The sequence below is a fragment of the Dasypus novemcinctus genome, chromosome 2 (genome assembly GCF_030445035.2).
Source record: "Dasypus novemcinctus isolate mDasNov1 chromosome 2, mDasNov1.1.hap2, whole genome shotgun sequence".
NCBI classification, from domain to species: Eukaryota; Metazoa; Chordata; class Mammalia; order Cingulata; family Dasypodidae; genus Dasypus; species Dasypus novemcinctus.
This window is the reverse complement of record NC_080674.1, coordinates 77298513-77326215: the sequence shown is the minus strand read 5'-3', so window position 1 is coordinate 77326215 and position 27703 is coordinate 77298513. Positions and strand designations below refer to the sequence as shown.

Here is a 27703-nt window from a genome sequence, read left to right as displayed (position 1 = left end):
AAAAGGCAGTAATGGAGTAGCTGAGGAACAAAAAAACTTATAAGATATATAAAAAACTATAGCTAAATGGCAGAAGTAAATCTTTGCTTCTCAGTTATTACCTCAAATGTTGATGATTAAACTCCCCTATTAAAAGACAGAGAATAAAAGGCATGATCCATATATATGCTACAAAAGATTTACTTTAGGTACAAAGACACAAAGGGGTTGAAAGTAAAAGAGTGGAAAAAGATATTCCATGCAAACAGTAATCAAAAGAGAGCCCAGGGAAGTGGATGTGGCTCAACCAGTTGGGTGTCCACCTTCCATGTGGGAGGTCCTGGGTTTGGGTCCTGGAGCTTCCTAAAAGAAGATAAGCAGACACTGTCCCCACTGCAATGAGCTAGATGCTGCCCTGCTGCAATGAGCTAGACATCGCCCCCACCACAAGGAGCAGATGCCACAAGCCAGCCGACACTGCAGCCTGTGGGGAGTGAATGTGGCTTGGGCCATTGGGCACTCACCTCTCCTGTGGGAGGTCCTGGGTTTGGTTCCCAGTGCCTCCTGGATAAGGCGAGCAAACAATGAGCAGACAGATAAGGGAACCATGTGAGGGATGGGGGTGATAAAAAAAGAAAAAATAAAGTAAATAAATAAATCTTAAAAAAAAAAAAAGGAAAGAGAGAGCGAACCATGAGGTTCCTAAAGATGTTGAATATAGATTTGCCACGTGACCATACAGTACCACTACTGGGTATATACTCAGAACTGAGAACAGTGACACAGACATCTGCACATTGATGTCCATAGCAGTGTTTTTCATGATTGCCAGAAATTGGAACAACCCAGGTGTACATCAACTGATGAATGGATAAACAAAGTGTGTATTCACATGATGGAATATTATACAGCTGTACGAAGAAATGAAGCCATAAAGCATATAACAGTAGCGATGAACCTGGAGGAAATTACGTCGAGTGAAGTAAGCTGGACAAATACTGTGTGATTGCACTACTACGAACTAAATAGTCTGTGTGACATATTGTATGTTATGTTTATATAAAATGTAAATATAAATCAATTTATAAAGATAAAATTAGACTAGTGGTTATGTAGGGCTAGGGAAGGCATGAACAGGGGGTGTGGAGGTTTTCTTTTTGGAGTAATGAAATAGTTCTAAAATTTTTTGTGATGATGAGTGCACAACATTGTGATTATACTAAAAGCCATTGATTATACATTTTAGATAGATTATATGGTATATGAATATATCTCAATAAAACTGCTTAATAAATAAATTAGTAATTATGCAAGAAGAGCCAGAAATAGCAGCTATGTATCGTGGGGAAAACAAAGATTGAGAGGTGAAGAATTTTCTTGTTTACTTGTCTGTTTTTTGTTTATTATTATTTCTGAAATAATGAAAGTATTCTAATAATGATTGAAATGATGAATGCACAACTATATAATTATACCAAATACCATTGTTTGGAATCTTTGGTTGAATTGTATGTTTTATTAATATGTATCAATAAAATTGATGTGTTTGGAAAAAAAGAGCTAGAGTGGCTATATTATTGTCCAACAAAATAGATTTCAAGTAAAAAAAAGAATATAAGAAAGAAAGAAGGCTATTATATTTTGACAAAAGGTTCAATCTGGCAAGAATATACATACGTGTATTTTAAACATACGTGTACTTCACAGCAGAGCCCCAAAATACATGAGGCAAATTAACAGAATTAAAAGGAGAAATAAATATTTCTACAACAAAAGCTGGAGACAGCAATACATCACTTTCAATAATTGTTAGGACATCTAGGCAGAAGATCAACAAGAAAAGAGAGGACTTGAACAGCATTTTTAACCAATTAAACCTAATGGACATATACAGAACACTCCATCCAACAACAGAATACACATTCTTCTCAAGTGCACATGGAACATTTTCCAGGATAGACCATATGTTAGGCTACAAATCAAATTTTAATAGATTTAAAAATATTGGTATCATATAAAGTATCTTCTTGGGCCACAATGGAATAAATCTAGGAATCAATAACAAATATGTGGAAATTAAACAACACACTATTAAAAGGCCTCATACTTGTACAAAAATTAACTCAAAATGGAACTCTCAAAACAGTTAAAAAGTAAACAATCCATTAAACATGGACAAAATACATGAGATACTTTTCAAAGAAGATAGATGGCAAATAAGCACACAAAAAGATGCTCAACGTCATTAGCCATTAGGGGAATGCAAATTAAAACCACAATCAGATATCACTGCACATCCATGAGAATGACTAAAATAAGAAATAGTGACAGCACCAAATGCTTGATAAGGAGGTAATGAAACTTGATCTCTCATATTGCTGGCAGGAGTGTAAAATGGTACAGCCACTCTGGACAAAAGTTTGACAGTTTCTTAAAAATGCAAACATACAACTACCATATTACCCAGCAATTGCTCTCTGTTGCATTTATTCCAGAGAAATGAAGGCCTATGTTCACATAAAAACCTATATATAAGAATATTCAGGGCAACGGATGTGATTCAACCAACTGGGCTCCTGTCTACCATATAGGAGGTCCAGGGTTCGATGCCCAGGGCCTCCTGGTGAGGGCAAGTTGGCCCACTTGGAGTGCTGGCCCACGTGGGAATGGCGCCCCATGCAGGAGTGCCACCCTGTGTGGCAATGCTGCCCAACATGGGAAAGCTACCCTTCACAGGAGTGCTGGCTGATGCGGAGAGCTGGTGCAGCAAGATGATGCAACAAGAGACACAGAGGAGAAAAAATAAGAAGATGTAGCCGAACAAGGAGTTGAGGTGGCACAAGAGAGTAATTGTCTCTTTCCCACTCTAGAAGGTCCCAGGATCAGTTCCCAGAGCCGCCTAATGATAGTACAAGGAGACACAGAAGAACACACAGCAAATGGACACAGAGAGCAGACAACGGGGGGCTCGGGGGAGGGGGGAGCAGGGAATAAATAAAAAATCTTAAAAAAAAAAGAATATTCATATCCAGCTTTATTTGTAATAGCCAAAGTCCTTCAATGGGGAATGGTTAAACCAACTGTGGTACATCCATAATGTGGAATACTATGCAGCAATAAAAAGGAATGAACTATTGTTATACACACAACCCGGATGAATTGGCAGAAAATGATGTTGCATGAAATAAGTCAATCTCAAAAAGTTACGTATCATATAATTGCATTTATATAACATTCTTGAACTGACAAAATGGAGAATAGATTAGTGGTTGCCAGGGGTTAAGGAGGGGGGTGGGGCTAGGAGGGAAGTGTGTGTGTCTATTAAAGGGCACCAGGGGAAATCCTGGTGGTATATCTTGACTGCATCAACATCAATATAATGGTTGTGATATTGTTCTATAATTTTGCAGGATATTACCACTGGGGGAAACTGTGTAGAAGGTATATGGGATTCCTGTATTATTTTTTACAACTTCATGTGAATCTACATTAAAATGATCCTGCGGGGGGTGCCTGCCAACTCGTAGTCTTTGCAACAAGTCTGTGAAGTAGTAAAGCTGCTCTTTAGGGTCCTTCCACCCACTTTCTGTGCCCCTCAAGTCATTAGTTGTCATCTCTCTGTCCATGTTCCCTCTCACCTGGGGAGAAGCTGAACTGTCGCTGTGTCTGTTGAAAGACTCTACCATCATCATGAGGCAGATGTGGAGGTTTTGAGTACAGAACGATGGTGGCATTTACAGAACAGGAAAGCCTTGCTGATGGATGTTTCGTTTCTTAGGCCCAGAAAAGTGCTGGATGGTTGAATGGTGGCCCCTCAGTGATTTGTCCATTCAGAACCTTATTTGGAAAAGGATCTTTGCAGATGTAATTAAGGTCAGGATGTTGAGATAAGAGATCATCTCCGATAATCTGGGTGGGCCCTAAATCCAGTGACAAGTGTCCTTACAACAATCGGAGAGGACCCTGACAGAGGAGGAGGAGAATGCAGAGGAGAAGGCCTGTGAGGAAAGAAGCAGAGCCTGGAGTGAAGCTGCCACAAACCGAGAAACCCCTGGAACCACCAGAAGCTGGAAGAGGCAAAGAAGGATTCTCCGCTCGAGCCTTGGGAGGGAACATCGCTCTGCTGACAGACACCCCTATTTGGGACTTCTGGCCTTGAAAACTTCAAGAAAGTAAATATCTGTTGTTTTAAACCACCACATTTGTGATAATTAGTTACAGCAGACTTAGGAAACTAAGGGTATATAATATTAATTTCAAAATTTCCTGACTCTTAACAAAAAGATCTAAGGTAACTTATAAAAGACTCAAAATTATTAAAATGGAAATAAAAGAGAGCAAGTCGGGTTGCAAAGGAGAAAAGCCAACATCTGAACCATGCAGATTCAGCGTAGACATAGGCTCGCTGTCTTGGGATTGCACAACAGAAGGAAATGTGAAGAATTACATAATTATTATCACATGAAGTGAACAGACTGAGCAGCTCTTTGGAAGAGGATGAGGGTGGGATGCAAAGTCATTCCAAGAACCAAGCTCTGAGACATTCATTCTTCCTGGTGACTCTCCTAAGAAGAAATGAGTACTATCAAGTATTTTCACAGTAAATGTGAAAGTAACCCCCAATACAAGCCAAAGATCTAATATTGAAAGTTTAAATTTGTACTGTGGTTGACAAGTATGACTTTCACAAGCTATAACTTCTATAGCACTTAAAATATACCTTAAATTAGGTTTCCTAATTTTGACTGGGATTTTGATAGGCGTTGGCTGTTAAGATGTTACTTTTCAGTTTGGGACTGGAATCTGAGTGTCCTGTTCTCATCTTTAAGGTCAGGTTACTAAGGACAGATTCTAGCAACTGGGAAAAAGCTGGCAGTGCTAAAGTTTATTATGAAAATTATAGCTTCTAGCCAGAATTCTTGCCAAGATGTATTCTATTCTGCCTCTGCAGTAAAGATGGAAGAGAAGGCTTTAGCTTGAGCATTTTCAGAGCGGGTGGTATAGCTGTTTACCACAGCGGGGGCAACACGGCTCTGGAGGATAAGTTATCTGAGATCCGTGAAGAAAATGACTTTGGCAAATTATCTGATACCATCTGCTTTAATGCTGGCAAATGTCAGCAACAGGGTGCTGCCTTGAGAGGATGCCTCTCATACCTTCAACTACGGCCCTAGATGCTGTGCTCTGAAATTCAGGGCCATGTTTGCACTGGGGCCACCTTTTCCTTGCGTTGCTTCCAGCCAATGACCGACTGTGGCAGGAAGACCATGGCAGGCTTGGTCCTGAGACACATGGGACTTCTCTGAAGCTGACGTGCTGCAAGACTCACCCCGCCCTTGCTTGCACAGCCTTGTTGAATCTTCTGTAGACTGCCTGATGGACAGGATGCTTCCATCCCGCTTTGTCTTCTTTCACTCAGGCTCAGACTTGAATTGCTGCTCTCCTAGACTTCATTGGCTCCCTCCCCATTTTCTCTCTCATGGACATCTCCCCTAATGAAATCCTTGCCTGTTCAATCCCAGCTTGGTGTCTACTTTTATTCTTAGTTGATGTTTAACCTTTCTGATAACAGAAAAATAGCAGGTCCATGTTTCTCATGAGAAGGACCCACCCAGTATTCATGCTTTTTCTAAGTTAGGTTTTCACCTTTGGAGAATATTCATCCTTTCATTTCTATGGCAGAGGTATAAGCAGTTGAGCCATCTAAGATAGTATCAAACTCTTATAATGTAAAATGAAAAGGAAAAGCACTATGATATAAGCTTGCTTCAACATTTAGGAGATTAATTTAAATGTGTAGTTTAATCCACAATTGACCCCATTTGGAGAACGAGAGTTTGATGAAAGAAATCTCAATAAAGCTATGAAAAATCTTAACCTTACTCTTGGTAGCATCCTTATTCCAATTCTCATTGTATCCACTCCAGGTCCTTGCCCATAAAAGACAAAGAATTAATAAATGTTTGTTGAATGAATGTAGGAGATACTATACATAGATTGTATGAGGCCTTGCAGAGCCTAAGGATCATTATTTAATGGGAAGCTCACTGAGGGTTGGAATTAAAATATTTGATAGGCAGATATCAAGGGCCCTTGAGTTTCAAATATTCTGCAGGGAGACAGGTATAGGAATACCCATATGATTTTTATTAAGTTCAGTAAAAAGATGTTCCTGAGGAAGAAATACAAGCTAGACTCTGGAAATACAGAGAATATGCCTCCATTGGGGCCAAGAAACCAAAGGAATGAGCCAGAGGAGAGAATCAGGATAGGAAAGTTGCAAATTGATAGCTCAAATATCTCTGCATAGTCTAGATAAACCTAATTCAAATCCAGATAATACTTATTCCATACAGAGGCAAAGAGGGGTTCCCTGGTGACAAAATCACACATGAAATAAAGTAAAAGGAGGTAAGAGGCTATTGTCTTAGCTCATGTCAAATGGCAAGACAGGGCTTTAATTCTTTAAATTACTGAAGCTCTCTACCCCCAAACCATACCTTCTAGCCCTTTCTCTGCTATGAGGCACAGATTCTCTGTGTCCCCATTTTGGGAACAGGTGAATAATTTTCCTCCAGTAGCAAAGTTTCTTTTTAGAACTGGAGTTATACAACTCCAATAGACTAGAAAGTTCAAGAGATAAGTTCTAGAGACCTCTTTGTGGTTGCTTAATGCAAAGTTCATGCAGACACCTATAAACTTAAGCTAAAGGCCATTTTGGGACTGATTAGCCAGTCAAAGCATGGGCCAATGTAGGCTATTAAATCCTAATCCTCACCATTTCATTACAGCTTCCTCACATTGTTAGCCTATGGAGTAAGTCATGGACACTCTTAAATCCTTTTACTGGTTTCCCTACCCTAATACTTCCTGCTAGCAACACTATTCCCCTACATTTTCTTTCTTTCTTTATAAAAAGATACTTGTGGAACCTACAACTTCATAAACCAGATATTTTTGGATGTTTCCCTTTCTCGGGGAAATGACAGTTTGGTTTATTTTCTATGCATTTTCAGTAGTTGTGAAGGGCTCAGGGCACCTTTTCCTGGATGCCCATTTGAACATACCTCCGGTCTGTGGGGTACAGCTCCACAGTGACCACGTCAAGAGAGTTCCAGGCCGAGATGGTCAGTCCATTGTACAGACACAGCATGCCTATCATCATGGATTCGCTGGTGCCAAACCAAAGGAAGAAACAGCTGATCCCCGAAAGCACCATAGAGCCACCTGCCAAAGAAGCAGATAAAATGCTGGAATGTTTCCTGTCACCTTAGTACAGCAAGAGCCCTTGAGTCTTTGAGATCTCTCAGCAAAAGCTGAATTCTGATGCCAGTTCACATCCAAGCTGCAGGTTGGGTTTCATAAAGTTCAAGTACAGGTGCATTCACTGGTGTGATAGGTTCACCGTTATCTGTCTTCTGAACGCAGAAAGTATGAAATGTACATCACCAGTTACTCAGCTGTTTAAGTAGAAAAATAAATATTATTCACACATAATTGGTTGTTCAGTCTGTTAATCATGGAAACTGCTCAAGTAAAAGGTAATTAGACATAAGTTTTACTAAAATCTAGTGCTAATGAAAAGTCTTCAGGGATTTCTCCTCATTTCTGTGGGATGCAAATCCCTAAAAGGGGGGGGGGGGGGGGAAGGTGCAGTGGGAAACTGACTCCCTTAGGATTGCAGGAGCAGCTCTTTCAATTTATATAAAACCAAGCACGTACCTAACATCGTTAAACGCCCGATTCTGTCCATTAGGAGAGCAGACACGATGTTCCCTGGTAACACTGCCAGTGTTCCCAGGAAGTTAACAAAATAAATCCAGTAGGCACTATAGTCATCATCAAAGGTAATCTGGCATCCCGTCTTGTTGTGTAAAAAGGTAACATTTTGAAATTCACAGTCAATGAATTTATATGTCTCAAAATCTGTGAAAACAAAGAAGACAATCCACCAAGCTCTTAACAAATTACAACAGAATAAGAAAGCCCATTGTAAATTTAAGGGCCTAGGCTAGTTTGATTTTTTTTTTTTAATCCCATCTTTACCTTAAGATTTAAAGACAAAAAGCACGTTAACAGGTTCTATGCAGGCATGGTTTTACTCTTGATAAGCTGTGATACTTTTTTTTTTTTAAGTTTTATTTTACTAACATACACACAACATAAAATTTCCCTTTTAACTTTATTTAGATCTATAATTCAGTGGTGGTAATTACATTCAAAATGTTGTGCTACCATTACCATCATCCATTACCAAAACTTTTCTATTACCCTCAAAAGAAATTCTGTACCAATTAAACTTTAACTCCCTATCCCCTAACCTCTCTCCAGTCCTTGGTAACCTGTATTCTAGTTTCTGACCTTATGAATTTGTTTATTCTTATTATTTCATACAGTGAGATCACACAATATTTCTCCTTTTGTGTCTGGCTTATTTGACTCAAAGTATGTCGTCAAGGTTGCTATGTATCTTCTCCTGGCCAAAGTGCAGTTAGTCTAGGACCTCTCCATTACAAAGTAGCCCCTCAGCCTGAATAATTTCAACCGTCTTATCTTTGAGCTCACTGAATCTTTCTTCTTTTAGCTCTAAACTGCTGTTGAAACCATCCAAAGAATTTTTAATTTCAGTTATTATAGTCTTCAACTCTAGTATTTCTGTTTGGTTTCTCTTTTTTAAAAAATAATTTCTGTCTCTTTATTAAGATTCTCATTTTGTTCACTCATGTTTTCAGGATAGCCTTTAGTTAGTTCTCTCTATTTTCCTTTCAGTCTCTGAACATACTGAAGATGACTTAAAAAAAAAAAAGTATTTGGTATTCCAAAGTCTGGTCTTCTTCATTGATGGTTTCTGAAGTTTTATTTTGTTCCTTCAGCTGGGCCATCATTTCCAGTTTCTTTGTTTTGTAATCTTTTGTGACAAACTATACATTTTTTAAAGATTTTTTATTTTACTTTTTCTTTTATTTACTTTCCCCTTCCCCCATATGGTTTGCTCATCTTTCTGCTTATTGTTTGCTCACTTACTCCAGGAAGCACCAGGAACCAACCCAGGACCTCCCACATGAGAGGCAAGTGCCCAATGGACTGAGTCACATCTGTTCCCCATGGGCTGCAGTATCTGCTGGCTTGTGGCCTCTGCTTGTTATGGCTGGCACAAAATCTAGCTCTGTTGCAGTGGGAGGTAGTGTCTAGCTCTGTTGCGACAGGAGGGGGCAAATGCTGTCTTCTTTTAGGAGGCACTGGGACCCAAACTCAGGACTTCCCATGTGGTAGGTGGGTGCCCAAGTGGTTGAGCTGCATCTGCTTCTCACATACTATACGTTTTAATAATTTAATGTGTTAGCTCTGGGACTTAGTCCCTGAAATGTCTGGTACTTAAGTTTGCATCCAGCTAGTAATGTGACGGTGATCTCCATCAGTGCCAGGAACTAAAACAAACAAACAAACCAATGGAAAAAAATTGCCGTTCTTAGGCTATGCCAATTGATTCTGTCTTGGCCAGTGATCTTCAGAATTTAGCCTTCCTACCAAGAAGATCAGCTGGAGGCAAAAGAATGGGGTTCTTTCTGTCTTTTCTGAGCACAAATCATATGCTAGGCATGTACTCATGACCTTAGAAATTCTCCTGTTTACAGGGATCCAAATGCTTTCCTTCTCCCTATGAAACAGAATTTCCTCCCTCTGGGGTACTCTACTGTATGTCTTGAAGCTGGTAATCCTTTGTTCCATGATACTTCAATTTGATGGTTTCTTCTACTAGATAGCTGTGTGCAAGTTACTTTTGCATGCAGGGCAAGTCCTGGGATGGCAAACCAGAGATAAGTGTCCTGGTTCATTCCTTCAGGCTGCCCCCAGATGGAATAGCACTGATATAAAAGCATCCCAGTATGCAGATAGGGGTTATTCTGCTCCATCCTGGAAAGGGCCAGGGACCCACAATGAATGCAAAGCCCAGCTTAACGCCATTCTTGAGTGTGGGTGGGTATGGGGGTAATGCAAGGGCATTACAAGCTTCTACCATTTCTGTTTCTGTAGCCCAGTTATTGTGACCCTTTAGATGCTTTCCAGAACTCTGAGGAAGATGTTCCTGCCAGTTTTTGCTAATTGCTCAAAAATTAAGAATGGCTCACTGGAGTGCCTTATGCACCACGTTATTCAACAGGAGGTCCCCTCCTTGATTTTATTTTGAACTTGGATTTATCCACAAAAGGGCTGCAGATGATGGTGGGTTCTGTTAAGAGGCCGTGAGAATCAAAAGTGTTCCCATCTTCCTTGCTGATCAAGATCTGCCAAAAAATAGTTCTCTAAAGTTGAGTGGGTTAGAAGATGGTGATACATAGCACTATTAAAAAAAAAAAAGAAAAGAAAAAATCACATCAACAACCCAACCACCCAAACTCATTTTCATTTGGACCTGGGCAGAGCTGGCTCATCTCTGAGCACCAGGAGACAGAGCTGAAAACAGGGTAAGCACTGATACTGATGCCAGTGTTGGGCTGCTATGCTGGACTTGTATTAGAGGAAAGACAGAACAATGTATGGGAGTATATAAACCATGGGCTCTGAAATCACATAAACCTGGGTTGAAATGTTCTCTCTTTTACTAATTCTATGACTGTGACCAAATTACTTAATTTTTCTAAGTCTCGGATATTGTGAAAACAAAATGGGATAATGTATGTCTAATGACATATAATAAATGCTACATAAATGTTTGCTTCTCCTCCTTGTTTCCTTTGTTTTTTCCCCCAGACTCCATATAATGCGTTGGGCTAAAAAATTTTATATGACTGAGCAAAGTCATATCTTGTCCATCTCTATTGACTGTAGAGTCCAGGCACGCTCACTTAAGTAAACACCAGATTTTGAAATTAGGATTATCAAAACAAATAAACCATAGGTTAATTATTTCTGTTCACCAAGGATTTTTTTTAACTTTAAACCTCAACAAATTCTGTTCATACTGAATCTGACAAATTTCAACAATAAGGCTTATTTTTGATCTTATGTGACTTAGGGTCCCTGTTCACTTGTACTTTTAATTTCTACTTCCTACACTAGCCTCTGCCCACATTGTCATAGGGGGATCATGTTTCTGCCAAGATCTGGGCCTCCTGAGGAGGTGCACACGTACCTGTGTTGTCAAAAACAGTGTCAAAAAATGTGCAGTTCTTGAAGTAGGTGTTGACTGAAGTCACATCCTCAAAGATGCAGGTCTTAAACGTGGAGTCTTTGAAAGTTACAGATTTGAACTTGACCCCTAGAAATCTGCCCAACACAAAATAAATTCTCATCAATGGTTTGAATCCATCAGGGTAAAAAGCTAAGTAAAAGAGTTTTAGGGAGGAGATGCCCCACTATAGACCCTCTTAATTATAAAGGACACAGGGTTCTGGATTGTCTAAGCTCTTTGTTCTTTTTCCTTTTTTTTTTGCTCATGCAACCTCTCCTTTGGCCATCTCATTGCTTAACAACATCATTCTCCACCAATAGAGATGAAACTCAGGACAATTCCATTTAGCTTTTGCAATTTTGGTAAAAGGCTTCATGGGGTTTGAGATTTAAGGTAGAGAGTTTGGGGATTATCTGTGACTGTTAATTCTTTTTTTTTTTTAAAGATTTATTTTTATTTACTTCTCTCCCTCCCTGCCCCCATTGTCTGCTCTTTGTGTCCATTTGCTGTGTGTTCTTCTGTGTCCACTTGCATTCTTGTCAGCAGCACCGGGAATCTATGTCTCTTTTTGTTGTGTCATCTTGCTGCGTCAGCTCTCTGTGTGTGTGGCACCACTCCTGGGCAGGCTGTGCTTTCTTTGCACGGGGTGGCTCCCCTTGAGGGGTGCACTCCTTGCGTGTGGGGCTCCCCTACACAGGGGACACCCCTGCGTGGCATGGCACTCCTTCTGCGCATCAGCACTGCATGTGGTCCAGCTCCACACAGGTCAAGGAGCCCTGGGTTTGAACTCTGGACCTCCTATGTGGTCGGTGGACACTCTTATCAGTTGAGCCAAATCCGCATCCCTGTTAATTCTTTATATCCTCTTGTTCCTTCACATGTATGTTTATTTGAAAATTCCCTATTTAGGGTTAATGACTTTAACTTGAGGGTGTGCTTCCACCCATGCTTTGTAAACAAATTTTTTAGTGTGTTGAAGTGATTTGGTGTGTTTTGTTTTTTTAAAATTAATATTGTGGTACCATATATGTAACATAAAATTTCCCATTTTAATCATTTTCAAGCATACAATTCAATTGTTTTAGTTACATTCAATATGTTGTGCCACCATCACCACCATCCTCCCATCCACAGTTTCATTCAAAGTCTGTTCCCTAAGCTGAAAAGCCTCCCTAAGAGGCTTCACTCTAAATCCTCTTAAAATGTAGGGCCTGAAGAGACAACATGGGAATTCTGCTTCATTTATGTGAGGAATGATTGACTCAAGGGTCATGAAACTCAGAAGGCATGTGCATTTCCAAGTGTATTTTCTTCTCACAGTTGATAGGAATTGAGTTTTCCTTGAATCAAGTAGAAAGACAAGAACTCTGCTTATCTTTGAAAACTTGTAAGATGATGAAACCTGCTCAGGTACATTCTTGGGTGCTATAAGTGGGTGATGGAGATGATAATAATCATAAGGCTCATAACATCTTAGAAGAGCCTATATTCAGACCTATCAGTGTTGACAAGGACTCTCAGGAGACATATATGAATATTCACCAGTGTTTCTATGTAATTTAATAAGAGAATATAAATGTGTACTTAGTCACTGAGAGGGAAATGTTTGTTCAAAAAACCAGGAAGAAGCTATTATACCACTTCTATAAGGGGCAGAAGGGGGCTGAACCCTTGGATAAGTGAGTTGACAAAAGTAATTCATTAACTATTGATAGTTTCAAAATTGTTCTTACCCTAATAATCTGATTGCATTTGTCAGTTCAAAATGCATTGTGGGTTAACAAATGAACCAGCTTTAAAAAATAGTCCCATTCCAAACTCCCCCATCCCAACGCATTTCTATTTGAAGGATTAGGCTCAGGGTCCCAAAGTCAAACCATCTAACTATACTATAGAGAGTAAATAATGGCACATTTTAAGAGGATGATCACTTTTCTGAAATAGAACTGAATTTGGAAAGGGGAAGCAATTTTATTTTTTGAATGGGCAATACCCACACAAAATACACAGGGTACAAATTTCAAAAGGTTCAAAAAAGAAAAAAATAAGTCTTTTTCTGCCCATTCAGAAGTCCCCCAGTTTCTCTACCAGAAGGTAACCACTGTTGCCAGTTTTTTATGTAGTCTCTAGGATGGGTCTGTCTATAGAATGTTAGCAGATTGGACACACTATTCTACACCTTGCCATGTCTCCTCATGGTCTTCTTTGGAGCTTATTCCATGTCACTACATACAGAGTCTGCTCATTCACATTTCATGGCTGCCTGGTGTTCCTGGTATGGATGAACCATAATTTATTCAACCACTTCTCTGCAGATGGTCATTAGATGTTTTCAATCTTTTAGAAGCAATCCAATCTACTGTACATGTGCATGGCCACAATGTATGACTGTGAACTTCCCTTACTAACCCAAAGGGTTACAAAACTTTCTGACTCCCAACAATTTGATATATAAAAAAGGATTCATAAGTAGGGCTTATGTTTTTCTTATTATTAGTGAGGTAAAACATGTTTTTATAGGTTTAAAAGTCATTTCTATTTCCTTTTGTTTGAACTGTCTTCATATCTTGGCCCACTTCTCTACTGGGTGATTGGTTGTTAGCTTACTGGTTTATAAAAGCTCTTTATATGTTAAGGTAATTAGCTCTTTGTCTGTGAAATAGGTTGCAAATATTTTCCCATTTTGTTATTTGATTTTAATTTTTAATGCCTTTTTTCATATAGAATTTTGAAAACATTTTAAGTAGTTGAATACTCATCAATCTTTTACACTTTTACATTGTGTCATACTTTAAAAAATTTGCCAATCTGAGATAATAAAAAAAATTTCTCATATTTTCTTCTAATGATTTTATTGTGTTTGTTTTTTTTGCATTTGAATCTTTGACCTAGATGGAATTTATTTTAGTATACGGTTGAGATAGGATTCCAATTTTATTATTTTCTGGAGATGAGAGCAACATTTATTTTCCCCACTTATCTGGAAAGGGTTCTTTATTATATGTTAAATTCCTGTATATAGGGTCTATTTCTTTACTTTAATTTGTAGTCTATCGAATTGTCTGTTTATTCATGTGCCACTGTTTATTCATGTTTATTACATGTATCACACTATGTAATTTTTGTTGATTTGTAATATATTTTAATATCTTATTGGGTTAACCCTTCATTGCCTTTGCTTATTAGAATTTTCTTGACATTTTGCTTACTTATTTTCCATATATTTTATGGATATATATATATATATATGGATATCCATATATATGACATTTTGCTTACTTATTTTCCATATATTTTATGGATATATATATATATATATATATATGGATATCCATATATATATGAGCTACCAAGGATTGAACCCAGGCCCTCATATATGGGAAGCAGGCACTCAAACCACTGAGCTACACCTGTTCCCCTCCATATAATTTTGGATCAGCTCTTGTCTTGGTACCCAGATATCTTGTTGATATTTTCATTGGTTTAAATGTATAGATTAATTTAGAGTAAAAATAGTAATATTTAAATGTTGAATAGGGAAGCTATTTAAAAAAATCAGTTTGGCCAGTAGTATTTCAAATTTCCCTGAAAGACAAAAAAAATCTGATCACCTTCTAAAAAAATGTAAATGCTTTACAATGATTTTACTACTATTAAAATTGTTTATCATTATACTACTAACATAAAAGATAATTTCATAGTGATGACTGAATAGCAGCTTAAACTTTAACAAATATTATTAAAAAGATGACTGTCAAAGACACAAACATATATTAGAAATTTCTAATGGAATAAAAATATTTTTCAAAAAAAGTGAATTTTCACCCTTGAATTACAGAGCATTTGACTCTAAGGTTTCTGTAAAATACATGTGAAGATTAGTGGCAGTATTTGATTTGGGAGAATGAAGGTGATCCTATATGGCTTGGATTATGATTAGGCCCCCCTCACTGAATAATGCAGACAATTATATCCTAGCTGGTAATTATTCTTTTCATTACAGAGGCTCAAGCATCCCACAGAAATCTTTTCAACCTTTCTGAACTGGTTTCTGCTCTGGGAAACTGTGTTAGATTATCCTCTATTTTGATTTTAATTACTTTTGAAATGGAGACAATTTCCTAAGAATGATGTAAACCACCATAAACTCACACTAGCAATTATTTGCTCCGTCAACAAATAAATTGATATAAAGAGCCATCTCATCCATCCTTCCCTCTCTCTGAAAGAAGTCACCTAAATCACTCAGGGCGACAGTTCTCTTCCTCATCAAGAAACTTTCCAGATTAGATACTCAAAAGTGCCTTTTGTCCATGCATTCCATTTTTTCCAAGCCCTTAACCTTGGGAAATCATTCTTGTTCTATAACTGAAATTCTTCCAGATACAATTTAACCCCAATTCTTGATTCAGCCTAGTAGAAAAGGGAGGAATTCTGAAAAGCAGTCCCCCTTTTTAGGACTAGAAAACAGTCATGAAATAACATTTCTGATTTCTTTTCTGAAGTACAAAATTCTATACCCCATTTTATTTTCTCACACTCTTCATTCTGCTCTTCCTTGCTTTTGCTCTTGCTGTCCAGCGTCTCTCTAAAAACTTTTTTTCACACAGATCAACGTCACTACTTACTGAATGCGAAAAAACTCAGTTTCAGAAGTAGTTTTAAGTGAAGCAACTGATATACATGCACTTTTTCCTTAAAACCCATTTGGAGGTATTCACATTCAGCCTGCTCATGTCAGTGCAGTGAAGGCTAATAAGAAATAATAAATTTTTGTGAATGGATAGCAAATAGAGTTATTTCAAAGTTTCTAGACCTGCCATTGTCGTATTCCACACTGGTATGAATCTGATTTTCCATTGTAAAGTTAATACTGAAATCTGCATATTTCTCCCTGTTCACTTTTATAATTCTCAGTGCGTATTCATCCGATTGCAGATGTTTAATGACATCAGGGAACCAAACAGATAATCCATAGTACCTGCAAAGACAAAGGGATTTGGGTTTGTCAAGGCCCTACTACACTAGAGGCAATGAGCAGCTCCCCAGCTTTTTTCAGAGAAGTAGCCATTCCCAGAGAAGCACATCCAATCAGGACTCGCTGCCTATAACATCAGGAATCATCGTCAATAACCACCGCCCCCCCAACACACACACACACACACACACACACACACACGAGTGCGCGCGCACTCACAACACACGATTATCCTGCAAATTCAAGCTAGGGAGATGGTCTGGGGGTGCGCCCCTTGGAAAGCCCCAAGTATGTAACTTCTGAAACCTTCCTCAGAGAGGAGGTGTGTAGAAACAGCCCATCCCACACACAGCATCCTGGCCCTCATGCCATTCCTCTCATCCCAGGGTGCACTAAGAAATCCTATCTCCTAGTCTGGGGGTGCAAATTCCTGGGATCCAAGAACTGTGATCTGTGAGAGCTTCATACCTCTTTGTACTAATTGGTCCCTACACTGCTGAGGTATAGTGAGCCTGGGGGATAGCCTGATTTCCTGAAATGGTTCAGGGCTGTGAACAGGGACATTGAGGTCATTATCTGAAAATACAGGTGATTACAAACAACTTTCTGCCTCTTGACCGAGCAGGTAATAGCTGAATCCTGCTGTTGGGCTGTCCAGAAAGGTAGCCACTAACCACATGGGGCTATTGAGCAGTTTCAAATCGAGATGTGCTCTAAGTGCAAAATACAGACAGGATTTTGAAGACTTAATATGAAAAAAAAAAAGAATGTAAAATATCTCATTAATAATCTTCATATTGATTATACGTTGAAACAATACTATTTTAGACAAATTGGGTTAACTAAAGTATTATTAACCCAGCCTACCTGATTGGAAACTGTGGCAGTGAGCCTAACAATCTGCTCTCTGAGTGATTCTGATGCATGCTCAAGTTTGAGAACCACTGTTCACGGTTGCTCCGGTTACACTCAGCCACCCAGGGGAAGAACTGGTTATGGGCATAACCTTTGCAGAGATACAAGCCAGGTTTGAATCCTGCCTTTGCCTCTTATGATCTTGAGCAAGTTATCTAAGACTCAGTCTGTTTCTAAAATGGGAATGATGACAGTATTTACCTTCCTGAACTGAAATGGAATGCAAAGTAGCTAGCACATAGTGAGTCCTCAAAAAACAGTATGAGTAGTTTTTATCATCGTCATTGTCATCAGGATTCCTGGGACATCTCTACCTCAAGATTCCATAGATTCCAATCCCTTCTCTTCATGGATCATGAGCTAATAACTTTGGGATGTGGATGGTGGCTACTGAATAGAAGATGACTCAGGGATACTGTAAATAAGGTGAAAACACTAAAAATGACAACAGTGTGGGAAGCAGCTAGAATGACTATCATCAATAAAATAGAGGTGTTTCAGCTAGTTTTTCACTTATTCACCAAAACTTTACTGAACATCCCTCAATGCTAGGGACTGGTTGATGTTCTGGGGATATGATAAGAAAGAAATCATAAAGCTTAAAATTTGGTCAATGATAAATAAGTAAACAAAATAAGCAACTAGATATTATTATCCTAGCACCCTTTACACCTTCAGAGTAGGACTTTTGTCTTGTTTATTTTTGTCTTCTTTGCTTCGCCCAGTGCTTAGCACATAGTAGGCACCCAGGGAACATTCATTTTCAGTCCTCCTTTTTTCATAGACTACTGAACTTTCTAGAATTTGGGAGGGGGGCAGGGAGTTACTTTATATTTTCTAAACCAGCCCACTCAATTTAGAAATGAAGAAATTGAAACTAAGATATGCCCTGAAGTCAGACAGCTGGCCAGTGATGAAGCAAGCTGGATATAGTTCTCTGACCCCAGATTTCTTTTCTCTCCTTACGTTATACCTCACATAGACATGAGGATCTTTGATCACTGGCCCGTTTTACTTAGGGATGTTAAGACATAGAATTTGCAGTATAAAGTTTGAGTTCTAGCAGGCACTGAGAGCCAATTGGCCTGAAAGTGTAAAGTATTATCTATGTATCTTTTTCTAAAAGGCAAACTAGACCAATATAGAGTTGTATATACACTTTCCAACAGTGAATAAATATGTCAACTATTAGCAAGAAAAATTTTGAAATGGTCTCCCTGTTTCCTCCTTTCTTAGAAATTGTATGGCAATTTTCTTTCTTTTGACAGCATCTATTTATTCAGCCCCTCTTGTGTGCCAGGGACATATAATCTGTGAACTAAACAGTTTAAAATCCCTATACTCCTGGAGATTCCAGAAGAGGAAGATAGATGATATATAAAATAAAGAAGTTCTTTATACATCAGAAGGTGGAAAGTGCCATGGGGATTAACAAAGCTGAGAAGGGAGTAGGGAGTACCCAGGGGCTGCAATCTAAAAAGCTGCTTAGGGAAGGTGTCATTGAGAAGAGAACTCTGAGGAGAGCCAGGAAGGCAGTGAGGAAAGGAGCCGTGTAGATGTCTGGGAAGAGAGGTCCAGGCAGAGAGAGTGAACAGTGCAAAGGCCGGGGATGGGAAAGCTTCTGGCATGTTCAAGGAAGAGCAAAGAGGCCCAAGTGGCTGGAGGCAAGAGAAGGAGGGGAGAAGGGAACGGGGAACAAGTCTCCAAAGTCCTATTAGAAGTTCCAAGTACAACGGCATTGGCATCCCAGCTTTATGACAAGATAAATTAAATAACTGGTTTAGAAAAACTACATTTGTCAGCAAACTTAAAAAAAATTCTTTCACAGCAGGCTAACAGCACCAAGCAGCCAAGAAAAGAAGCAGTGTGACTTGGAGGTACATTGTGGAAATTTAAAGATGTTTCTCACCAAGAAGTCAAACATCACTTACCCAAAGGAGAGGGTGAACCAGACAATTGTAAGCTTTATTGTGTTTTCCCTGACTGGGTAGTTGAAACATCTCATGAAAGTCAACCAAATCTGTGAAATATTAGAGAGTTAGTTTTTTTATTTAGGCAGTTATTCAGTCAACTCCACTCCCCAAACCTTCCACTAAAGAATAAAAAGTTGACTTTTCTTTGGGGTGAATTCATTTAACTTAAAATGTAAATGCTAAAGGCTATAGGAAACCGATTACTGGAATTTTCACTTTTTTTTCTGATTCCTTAGGCCAATGGACAAGACTTCAGTCCACCCCAGTGGCCAAGACTCCTGGCCTAACACCTCCCCTTCCCAAAGATGGAATATTTTGGCTGTCCTGCTGATCCCAAGAGGGTCCAGTTACCTGGTCCAGGAGTCAGGGGTCCTAGGCAGAAAGGGGAGGTGCCCCATTCAAAGGATGTTCTAGCTAAACCTCTCTTCTGATTACTCTCAAATGCAAGTCAGGGTGGGGCTTGTTACTTACTCCATACAATTCTGTGTGGATTCGAACAAAACACCTTCTGTACCATGTTCCTGTATCACTCTCAATTTCGATCAGCTCATCTATTTGTTTTGGGGTTTTGATTCTGTTTACCTGTAAAGAGCAACAGAACGCAGTGCTGAGTTCTCCTCTGGAGTTGCTGAGTTTAGGCATACAATTTTTTTTTAGGAGGCACCAGGACTGGAACCTGGGACCTCATACCGGGAGCCTCATACCACTGAGCCACAGCCACTCCCCACAATTTGTTTTTTTAATTTTTAAAATAATTTTATTTTATTTTTTTACAATTTGTTTTTAAAGCAGCAAAAGTGGACTCTAATAAAAAGGAAGCAGGTATTTGATAATCAGTTCATATATATATGAACACATCATCATAAATGTATAGATCCAAATGGCTCCTAAAAAATTGAGTAAAGAATGTTTGGGAGGGAATACCAAGAGAAATGTAGGAAGAGCAAGTAGTAGTGGAATGATATGAAACCAAAACACTATTCTCTGAATAATTACTACAAAGATACACATGAGCAGATACAACATCCAGATGGAGTAGCTTCTGGATTATGTGTAATTTTGCTTAGACTTGAGTGACTATTCAGACCTTTTTTGGGAACCTTTTTATTTGTTGAATTTGGCCCTTATACAGCTTTTTCTCACCAATCTTCTACTCTTAGAGGGTCACTGAAAGATCAGGCCTCTTTCTTCCTTCTCCCCCAACTGGTTAGCAAAGATTCACAGGTGACCATGATCCAAAGTCAAATGAATCAGTTTCAACTGCAAGCATGGGCACTGATTTTTCAGTGATATAAAGGGGAGTAAATGATGGAGATTCAGCATGAAAAACAGCACCTATAACTCAGGTTAGTCTCATGTTGCTAAGGAAAAGAACCGAGTCAGGAGAAGCAAAGCTTTCAACACAGAGAATGAATCTGAAAAGAAAAAAAGAAAATGGTTCCTTTGTGGAACCTACATTCCTCTGTTAATCAACATTTACCTGCTTTGGACAAATCTGAGAGAGGATACAAAAATGTGTATAAGGGTTACTTCTGCCAGGGATAACTTTTGAACAGATTTTTATGGAGATTCTGCCAATGCCAAAATAGCAATTTTATTGTGGGAATTCATTTACCAAGGCTGGCCTTTGACAGAGGTGATTTGGGGACCTGTGGCTTCTTTCAAATTATACCAGCAGGCAATAGCCTCTTCCTGGCTATGTAAAGAAAAATGTCTATACTTAATGAATATAATTTCTGAGCTAAGTATGAACTTCCAAATAAAGTCAATTCATTGCCCACATGTAGGATTATTTTGTGACACTTAAAAAAAAAATTTTTTTTAACCATGGGGATGCTTTTATCATTCAACATATTATATTGGGCAGTTTCCTTTTTTCCATTCATCAGTGTTCATTTATTCATCAAATTCTGGGCTCTCACTACGTATCAGGTCCTATACTAGACCCTGGAGATGCAAACATGAAAAAAAAAGTTCTCTACAAGCAATTACCATACAACATGAAAAGCACTCTTTTAAGATGAGAGAAAAACATTGTGCAAAGAGAGAAGGCTTCATGGACTGCAGAATTTGAGCTGAGACTTATGGAAAGTACATTGTAGTGTATGATGATCACCTGATGTCACCTTGATTTGGACATTTTTCTCAGCCTCAAAACTGTAAGCTTGTAAACGAATAAATTCCCACTGTTAAAAATCAACACATTTTATGGTATCTGCTTAAGCAGCTTCAGCAAACTAAAATACAGATTGGTACCAGGAGTGAGGTGTTGCTATTACAAATACTGAAATGTTTTTTTAAAAAAAAGGTTTTGAGAACAAAGACCTATATGGCATGGAGGAGAACATTGGTAGAAACATGGATGCTAAAGGTACTTCCGATGAGGCCTTAGACAGATATGATGAATGTGTCATTGCAAACTAGGAAGAAAGGTGAACCTTGTTTTAAAGTGGCAGAGGACTTGGTGAAATTGAGTGCTGATATCAGATGGAAGGTAGATTTTGAAAGTTACAAGCTTGGATAATTAGCTGAGAGATTTTCAAACTAAATGTGGAAAGTGCTGCCTGGTTTCTCCTTGAAGCTTATAGTAAAAGGCGAGAGGAAAGGAATAAGCTGAAAACTGAACCCCAGAGCACAGAGAAACCAGAAATTGATGGTTTGGAAAATTCTGACCTTCCAGGAATGATTCCCCAGAGAATAGTGCCCCACGTAAGGATTTAACTAAACGTGAAACCAGTCAGCAATATCAGTGCAATCAGGATTAGAAATGCAGTTAACCAGAAAGGATTTGTGGAAAATCCTACTGAATCATGCTTTGGATCCCCGCATGTAACTTGCAAAACTGACAAGTTTTTTGAGAGAGCTCTATGAACGGAACCACTGCCAGCCTGGACTAAAAGGAACAGGAAAGGGACAGACTGAAGGAAAAATGACTTCAAAGGCAGAGCTGTGGAAGCCGAGGTGTGGACTGAAGACATCTTGGGCCAAGAGAGTAGACCCACCTATGAATGTGGAAACGGCAAGTATGCCCCGGAGCTTGGAGAGGGCAGGCCTTCCACTCTGTTGTTACACCTTAGCTTTCTCAGATGCCTTTGGGGATTGCAGAGGCTGGATGCAACCTCAGCCCTGGAGAAGGGTAGATCCTAGAGTCTGGCCACCACCCCGAGGCTTTACAACAGTGGAGTTGAGAGCCTGGCCATTATCCCAATCCTTGAAGATGTTGGAGCAGTCACCCCAGTGTATGGGGAGAGCATGACAACTGTGAAAGCACTTGGAAAGGGTGGGATTCCTGCTCCTTCAGGTCTTTTTTTTTTTTTGGTTCTGTGATCTCTTTGTTTTTTAACATTACATTAAAAAAATGAGGTTCCCATATACCCCCCCACCCCCCTCACCCCACTCCTCCCACATCAACAACCTCTTTCATCATTGTGGCACATTCACTGCATTTGGTGAATACATTTTGGAGCACTGCTGCACCACATGGATAATAGTTTACACCATAGTTCCCATCAGGTCTTGAAGATAAGGAATTGCTCTACAGATGACTCTCAGACCTTGAAATCTAATTGAGTAAGCCCTGCAGGGTTTTGGAATTGTTTGAGACCTATGACCCCTGTTCTCCTTCCCGTTTCTCCCTATGAGAATGGGGATTTTTATCCTATGACTGTTCCTCTGTTATATATTGGAAACAGATAACTTGTTCCATACCTTCACAGGTCCACAGTCAGAGTGGAATTGTGCCCCGGGATAGACCATGCTGATAATTGATTTTGATGAGACTTTATACTTAGGATTGTTACTGAAATGACTTAAGGTTTTTGGGATATTGTAATGGAATTAATGTAATTTACATATAGAAATAACACATCTTTTTGGAGTCCAGAGGGTGGAATGTGATGGTATGAAGTTGTATGTAACCCAGAAAAGTATATTCTTAAAGTCAATCCATTCCTGTTTGTGTGGACCCATTTTAAGTAGGATCTTTTAGTGAGTAGGATCTGAAGATGTGACCCACCTCATTCAGGGTGGGTCTTAATCCTCTTACTGGAGTTCTTTATAAGAGAATAAAATTCAGACAGAGAGAAAGTCACAGAAGCAAGAAGCTGAAAACAATGAAACCCGGAAGAGAGAGGAGAAACCAGCAGATGTTACTATGTGTCTTGTCATGGGACAGAGTAGTCCAGGATCACCAGCAGCTGGTCTTTGGGGAGAAAGCATTGCCTGATGATGCCTTGATTTGGACATTTTTTCTCAGTCTCAAAACTGTAAGCTTGTAAACTAATAAATTCCCACTGCTAAAGAATAACCCATTTTATAGTATCTGCTTTGGCAACAAAGTAAAGTAGAACAGAGGGCATCTTAAATGGGAGGAATACCATGTGCCAACGTCCAGAGGTATGAAAGAAAATAGTGCAGTGAACAGCTACAAAGAGTTAGTGATTCTTGAAGAATAGTACAAGGACAGAGGGTAGTGAGTGATGAGTATTGAACCAGAGCAGTAGCAGTAAGGGTGGTAAATACTATTTAGGAGGTAGAATTAATAGGACACAGTGATTTTGTGGACATAGTGGGGATAAAAGAAAGGAAGAAAATAGGTTCGTTTTCAGGTTTGGGTGGTGCTTGTACTCCTTGCTGATGGATTGTAAGACAAGAAGGAATTTTGGAGACTCTTAAAAGAATAAATTAAGATTTAGAAATACAATATTTGAAGGGCCCATTGGACATAGAAGGATGCCCACAAAGTCCTTAAACATAGATGTATGGAGCTCAGAAGATTTGTCCATTAGGAGGTACAGATGCAGGAAGTAGCCAAGATCAATTAAGGAAAATGTACAGACTTAAAAGAGAAGTTAACTGAAAATACAGCTCTGGAAAACAGCAAGGCTTAAGGTAGAAGGACAGGAAGAGGAGCTTATTATATTGTAGACATAGCCAGGAAAAAGACATTTTTTCAAGGTAGAATCATATAATGACCTTGAAAGTCACATATAAATTACTTTGGGACAATTCATCCATTTGGAGTGTTCTTATCCTTATTCCCCTATAATCTTTCTATGATACAATTAACATGGATGACCAGGAGTTGATCTGGTAACTCAAACATTCTGGAAGAAAAGGAAGGTAAGCAGGGCAATGAGGCCCTACACTGGTACCTTCTCAGAGGGTCTTTGGTAAAGAGTTTACCCTCATCTGGCTGGGAAGGGTTAAATGACATCCAGAAGCTTCATGACATCGCAAGATTCCTCCAATTATTTAAAAATATTCTTCCTCAGGGAGCAGGTATAGCTCAGTGGTTGAGTGCTTTATATATATATATAAATATATATATATGGTACTTTATATATATATATATATATTCTTCCTCTATCGTACATCTACTCAAAAGGCAGTTTACTCACATATTTCCACGTTCTTAATGGAGAATATCAATCAATGATCTTCATTTCTCCATTACATTGCATAAAAAATTTTGCTAAGTAAGAGTCCATGATAATTTGGATGGAGTGCAGACTGAAATCTATCTTTACATAATGAAAAACTGATTGCCTAAACAAATGTAATGTATAAATAAGACAACAGGGGACTGTTTAATTAGAGGCTAATTCACATGTTTTAAGACCTATAATTGATACATGACTTATGTTATTATCTATAAGCCACTGAAGTTCTTTTCTTACTGTATGTTCCCCTAGGCCTATCTCAGACAAAACATTTTCAGTTTAATTATATTACTGCATATATCAAAAGATTGAAAAATCATTGTTTCTTCCCCAAATTCCATGCATTCTATTTTCGTTAATTTAGACTGGGTTTCCTCATTGAGAATAAATGGAATTAGAGAATGAATGAATAATCCATGGAGAGAAATAACATGTTCAAGGGCAGTACAGGAGGATTAGGTAGAGTGGTGAGGACGAGGTGCAGAGTGAGAACCTGGAAAGCAGGCAGGGACTAGACTGTGCAGGGCCTGGTGGGCAGATTGAGAGTTTCTGTCTATTCTGAGAGCAACAGGAAGTCAGTAAAATGTGAAGTTGGGTATGCGTTGTGTGCACACATGTGTACATGCATATGCAATATAACAAGGTATATATTTCAGAAATCTCCGATTCTTTTATAGTTATGTTAATGTCAAGACAGATTGAATCAAAGAGATGTATTTGGATTACCTTTCCCTGGCTTTTCACATGGCTGCCTTCTTTCACTGAATTTTGATTTAATATTAATCATTGACTTCACAAAATGACCATGTATAAAACATTTGCTTTCATATAAAACTGTTCTTGAAGATAATGTCCATTATATATTGTTCAGTGTTCCTTATAATAAAGCTTATGAATACAACTCTCAATTTAGAACAGGATGAAGTTGATCTTTCCTGGGAAATGGATATCTTACCATTTACTTTTTTTTTTGTGGTACCAGGGCCTGGGGATTGAAACTGGGACCTCATATGTGGGAAGCCAGTGCTCAACCACAGAGTCAAATCGGCTCCCCTGAGTTGTTTTGCTTGTTGTTTATTTTTGCTTTTTTTTAGGAGGCATTGAGAACCGAACCTGGGGCTTCCCATGTGGGAAGCAGGCAATCAATTACTTTAGCCACATCTGCTGCTCCCACCATTTACCTTTTTTAAAAAAAATTTATTTATTTCTCTCCCCCACTTCATTGTTTGTGCTCACTGTCCACACTCTGTGTCTGTTCATTGTGTGCTCTCTGTGTCTACTCATCTTCTTTTTCCTTTAGGAGGCAGTGGGAACCAAACCTGGAACCTCCTATTTGGGAGGGAGGTGCCCAATTGCTTGAGCCACCTCTGCTCCCTATTTGTTGTGCCTCCCATTGAGTTTCCTCATTGTATCATTTTGTTGCATCATCTTGTTGCATCAGTTCACTGTACCAGCTTGTTACATCAGCTTGCTGTCTCACTTGTCTTCTTTAGGAGGCACCAGGAACTGAATCCGGGACCTCTTGTGTGATAGGCGGGCACCCAACTGCTTGAGCCACATCCACTTCCCACCATTTACTTTTAATTGAAACCTATGTAATCCATCAAATTTATCTTTTGCCTTGGTTGTCAGGAAACCCAGAGCTTAGTTTCATGGTCAGTTATTCTGCTTTCATTATATTGCTTTCTCACTTATTTATTACCAGTTCTCATCAGGTTACTTTCACTAAATAATTTTATGATATTACAAAGTTTCCCAAAATCTGGTAAGGCCTTGGAGTTATGAAGGCTAATGCCTGATATCTCAGAAAAAAAGGTCATGTGACTGTTGTGAGCCTCTCCCTTTGTCAGGGGGATAAGGAGACTGTCCACTTGAAAAATGTTCCTGGAAGCTCAGAGACCAGCATTTACTCTAATGAGGGGTATTTTGTGCCAGTCTTTCATATTAAAGACATAAGGTTGATTTTGGCCTTTGACTCAATTTAAGTCTTTGTAAATTTATTGAGATTTGTTTTACGACCCAACATGTGGTCTATCTTCGAGAATGATCCATGTATACTTGAGAAAAATGTGTTTCTCATTATTTTGGGTACAGTGTTCTGTAGATGTCTGTCAGATCTAATTCATTTATCCTATCATTCAAGTTCTCTGTTCATCTGTCTTTTTGTTCTATCCATTTTGAAAGCGGTGTATTGAAGTTCCACTATTATTATAGAGGTGTCTATTTCTCCCTTCAATTTTGCCAGTGTTTGCCTTATGAATTTTGGGGCATTGTGGTTACGTGCTTAAATGTTTTCAATGGTTAGTTCGTCTTAGCGGATTGACTCTTTATTAATATATAGTGTCCTTCCTTGTCTCTTGTAACAGATTTTGAATTAAAGTCCAATATTAGTATAGCTACCCCAGTTCTCTTTTGCTTACTATATTCAAAGAATATCTTTTTCCATCCTTTCACTTTCAACTTATTTGTGTCTTGGGATCTAAGAATAGTCTCTTATAAACAATATATAGTTGAATCCTGCTTTTTTATCCATTCTGCCAATCTGTGTTTTTTGATTGGTGAGTTTAATCCACTAATATTCCATAGGTTAGCCACTAACATTACTGATAAGGTGGGACTTACTTCAGATATTTTTCCTTTCTTACTTAGATGTTGTGACAGTCTGAGATTATTTTATGAATTCTAAAAACAGAAAGATTATGTTTGTAAACTAATCTATTTCTCTGGGTGTGATACCCTTTGATTGCATTAAATTCAGCTGAGATGTCTTTGATTAGATTACCTGTTAAGGTTAGGGTGTGACTAAGGTTGAGTCCCTGCCCCCTTGCCAGGTCTGATATAAACAGACTCACAGGGACAGAAAGACACATAGAGGAAGAGAGAGCTCTGCCATTTTTGATCCTGCCATGTGACAGAAAGGAGAAGGCTCAAACTTCTGAGACCTGGAGAGATGAGACATTTGCCTGAGAGCTTACAGCTGACTTTGGGAAGAGAGCAGAACAGTCAAGACTGATATAGGAGGCCTGGAGAAAAACAAGCCCTGTGCCAGGAGAGAAGGGACTTCAGGATCACCCAAGCATGAAGCCTCAAGACACTGGACCCTTGGAGCTTGAGAGGAAGAGGAAGTCCAGAGGGGAAGGAGAGACCAGGCAGAGACTGCCCGCCATCTTGCTTCAATATGAGGCAACTGACTTTCCATGGCCTTGGGACTGTAAGCATTTACCCCAAATAAATACCTTTATAA

The 27703-nt window shown here is 38.9% G+C and overlaps 1 protein-coding gene across 1 annotated transcript in view; it reads right to left on the bottom strand.

Annotated features, from left to right (window-relative positions):
- SV2C (synaptic vesicle glycoprotein 2C) overlaps positions 1-27703 on the bottom strand; it is a 300901-nt gene that overhangs the window by 19944 nt on the left and 253254 nt on the right. Inside the window, exons 7-12 of the mRNA XM_058275057.2 lie at positions 19490-19600; positions 18977-19065; positions 15969-16133; positions 11114-11247; positions 7702-7905; positions 7047-7206 (exon numbers count right to left, since the gene is read on the bottom strand). Of these exons, the coding sequence (XP_058131040.1) occupies positions 7047-7206; positions 7702-7905; positions 11114-11247; positions 15969-16133; positions 18977-19065; positions 19490-19600 (863 nt within the window). The remainder of the gene's footprint in view (positions 1-7046; positions 7207-7701; positions 7906-11113; positions 11248-15968; positions 16134-18976; positions 19066-19489; positions 19601-27703) is intronic.